We start from the raw sequence: 3,670 nt of genomic DNA, 5'->3' as shown, positions 1-3,670 counted from the left end.
GGTGGGCATCCGAGGTGCTCCTTCGGGCCCCGTAGGCTGCTCGAACTTGGCCGTGCGCCCAATTCCGTTCATTTGTGCTTTGTAATTAGCACCGAATTCCAGGAGCGGCAGGAGCAGGGCAGGCAGCAAGGGCAGGGCAGGCAGCAGGTTGCAGCTCGCTCTCGCCCTGCTCGGGGTGTGTGGAAACAGCGAGACGGCAGTGAAGCTGTGGCTTGCCACCCCTGGGCCCATGTTCAGAAATACCTGCGAGAAAAACCCCAAGTGGACCAAAGTGGTCTCTGCTCTGAAATTCAGCTCCCCTGAGCTCACGGCTCCCCCTCAAAGCCCCGTGCAGCGAGGGATGCAGGGGATGAACAGTGGTCCAGGGCTGCCTGGCAGGGTGCTGAGACAGGGGACATCCCCACCATGGGGTACCCTGTCCCTGGCAGCCCTGTTGAGACACGACAGCCCACGCTCAGCTCTGCTGGGAGCCAGTGGAGGCGCTCCATCCCATGCTGAGGGACCACACAGAGCCCCCACCCTGCCCCTCACAGGGTGTCAGAGCCAGGTCCACCTGAGCCACCCCCTGTCCCACAGCACAGCTCCCTGGGGCCGTGCTACTGGTGGTCCCTGCCCAGGCTTGTGTCCCAGTCAATGGCTTGTGTCCCCATCGTAATGGCTCCAGAAAGGCTCTGGCAGCCCATCCTGCCTCTGGCATGCTCCTGAGCGCGATGCTGATGCCGCTTCCGAGCGGGATGCTGATGCTGCTCTGTGCCCCAGGATGAAGAACAAGCTGTGGTACTTTGAATTCGGGACATCAGAGACCTTTGCTGCCACCTGCAAGAAGCTCCACGACTACATCGAGGTGGAGGTGGGTTTCCCGGGATGGTCCCTGCCCCCAGTTGAGGCACAAAAAGGCTTTTTGGGGGATTGTCACCCACGGGTCCCTCGGGCAGGGCTTTTGGCTGTTTGGGGAGAGGGTGCCGCAGGGCAGCTTTGACCCCGTAGGATGGCAGGAGGATGCGGTGGCTGGCAGGACCCACTCTTCCACTGCGTGGTGCTTGGTGCGAAGCCGGCCAGCTGCAGGCAGAAGAATAGCCCTGTATTTTTCCCCCCTTTCCAGCTGTATTTGAGAGCGTGCCTGGAATATTCTCTGTAAACTCCGCGCCTGCTCCCAGCCCTCGTTGGATGACATGGAAACAGCCTTTAATTAGAGCGGGGAGGAGGGCCTGTGGTTGCTAAGAGCGCTGTCATTTCTTCACTCACACTGCTGGGGGGGGGGTTTGGGCTGTGTTTTGCTGTAAACTTCCGCCTCTCCTTTATTTCTGGATAAACGACCCTTTTATAACTTAGGCTTGAGGGTGAGGGGAGGCGGGGGGGGACCATCGCTCCCTGCGAAGGGCTGGCGTGAGCCGGACCAGGCGGTGGGCGCAGGGTGGCCGGCAGTGGGCAGAGCCCAGGGAGCCGGTGGTGCAGCTGTGGGCATTCTGCCTGTGATTTTCAGGAGTTTGAAGCCTGTTTTGCCACGGGATGTTTCAGCCATTCCCAAAGCCCGAAGTGGGTAGCCGTGCCCTCGGCAGCTGGTGGGAAGGGATGGGAGCAGGGGGTATGGCCACCTCACCCCCTTCCCCGGCCGCGCGCCAACGTCCCAGCGTGGATGAATCCCGTGTGCGCGGGGTTTGATGCTGCCGGAGATGGGCGCGAGGTGCCCTCCTGCCCCTTGCGAGGTGGCCCCGCACAGCCCGTGTCAGCGCCGGCTGCGCCATGCCGGCAGGAAAGCGTTAATCCTGCAGTATTTGAAGTTGAAAGCGGCAGCCTGTCCTCCCTCCGGCTCCCAGGCAACTGTCAGCCTTGCAGAGAAATGGCAGTTTTGTTTTGGAAATTGGCACTCCTTCCCCTACAGCTCCTGGAAATGAATTTGCTTTTTCCCCAGCTGCAAATTTCTACTTCCAGCATCGCTGCCAGCGCGCCGTCAGCTGCCCCTGCTCAAAGAGCCCATTGTAGCTCGCTGGCACACTAACAGGGGAGGGCTAATGCGGGGAGAAATCGCTCCCTGCACACGTGTGTGCGTGGGCAGCGTGGTCCTGCCTGCCCTGCATGGCCCTGGGCAGGAACGGGCTCCCACAGCATCCCTGGAAATCCAACGGCCCTGGGCAGCCGACTCGCTCCCATCCCACCGCCGCCAAGTCAGTACCTGCCACCTCACGGGTGGGCAGGAAAGATGCTTGGCTGGGCCAGGCGTGGGATGTGTTGTCCATCCCACGAGGAATTGGAGCCCTCTCGCTCGGTATCCGCTGCTCAGAGCGTTAGGGTCTGTTCCCACAAATCATAATATCATTAAAATGTATTGAGAACGAAAGGATTTACATCCTTTACAAGCCTCAGAGAGGCAGCTTTTCACTCCCAAACCAGCAGATTCCTGCCTTTTGCTTTCAACAGGAGGCTAAAAATAAGATCTCGGAGCATGAGGGGAGGCAGAGCGGATCTGAACATACAGAGATCCTTGCTTGTGTGCATGCCCAGTGCCGGGGCTCAGCGCCTACTGACAGCGTATTAGAAATAAGCTCAAGACCATCACTCTTCGCTAGAGGGAAAACAACTGGAGTCAAGGCAGCAGCAGGGGTTCATCAGCCCATTCACATTCCTCTTGGCCAAGCAAGAGAGGGCAGAAATGCCCTCGCATCACCAAAATGCAAGGAAATAAGGTGCTGGTGCGTGGCAGGTAGACAGCAGATGCGTAAAGGAAAATACAGATGCTCTAGAGAAAATACAGTTGAATGGGAAAGCGGCCGCTTCCTCCAGAGGTATCTAGAAAGAGGATCCAGCATCGTCTGGGTATCGTGACAGCGAGAAGAGCTGAAGTTAAAAAATGCATTTCCATGGCTGCTGCTCCCGGTCGTGTGGGAAAGCCGCAGGCAACAGATAATTTTACCTTTTACAGGGAATTTTCAGATGGGGCAGTCCTGCTGTACGCCAGCAAACCCCGGAACACCAGTTCTGCCTGCTGGCTTGTGGTTTTCTCTCCAAACCTGACATTTTTCCTTTGACACCTTTCCTATCTTTTCCTTCCAACCTCGTTTCTCCTTTTCAAATTGTACTTGAAGACAAACTGGCCTGAGTTAGTTTTTGGGCTTTCTGATTCTTTTGGGTCAATTTGAAGAAGGGGAGGTGGGGGAGCACGTGCTGGAGATGCTTGGCTGGAGGTCGCTCCAGGGCCAAGGTGGTATTGCCTCCTATTTTGGGTCACAGCACCAAGACCAGCCAAGGTTTGATGTGCTCCCATAGGAAGTTGCTTTTTGGAACTGCCATCTCGGAGGTGTAGTAAAATTCATGTTGAAATAGAGGGTAAAGTAGCACGGGGAAGGGGAGGGGGTGGTTGTCAGCCCTAGAAAAGCAAAGCCGGGGGGGTATTTGTTCGCACCTCCAGCCCCAGGGCTGCCCCTACCACCCTGGGACACGTTTGCTCTGGGGACTGTCCGGTGGCATGCCGCGCTCGATGTCCCCGCTCCTTTGGTGGGCAGGTGGGGAGAGGAGTCTGGGCTCCATGATGCCGGGCACCAGCTCCCCCCGGCCCCATGGCCTGACACTGCCCGTGTGCCCGGCAGTGTGACGGAACCCTGCTCGACCTGAGCAACACGTCCCTGGAGGGTATCGCCGTCCTCAACATCCCCAGCATGTACGGCGGCTCCAA

General features: G+C 58.1%; 1 protein-coding gene across 1 annotated transcript in view; it reads left to right on the top strand.

The window, feature by feature from the left end:
* LOC104293575 (diacylglycerol kinase beta-like) overlaps nucleotides 1-3,670 on the top strand; it is an 18,455-nt gene that overhangs the window by 12,619 nt on the left and 2,166 nt on the right. The window contains exons 20-21 of the mRNA XM_009893088.1: nucleotides 707-850; nucleotides 3,585-3,663. Coding sequence (XP_009891390.1) covers nucleotides 707-850; nucleotides 3,585-3,663 — 223 coding nt within the window. The remainder of the gene's footprint in view (nucleotides 1-706; nucleotides 851-3,584; nucleotides 3,664-3,670) is intronic.

The sequence above is a fragment of the Charadrius vociferus genome, unplaced genomic scaffold (assembly GCF_000708025.1).
Source record: "Charadrius vociferus isolate BGI_N301 unplaced genomic scaffold, ASM70802v2 scaffold559, whole genome shotgun sequence".
Taxonomy (NCBI): domain Eukaryota; kingdom Metazoa; phylum Chordata; class Aves; order Charadriiformes; family Charadriidae; genus Charadrius; species Charadrius vociferus.
The sequence above is the reverse complement of the archived record's forward strand: the minus strand, read 5'-3'. Positions and strand labels throughout refer to the sequence as shown.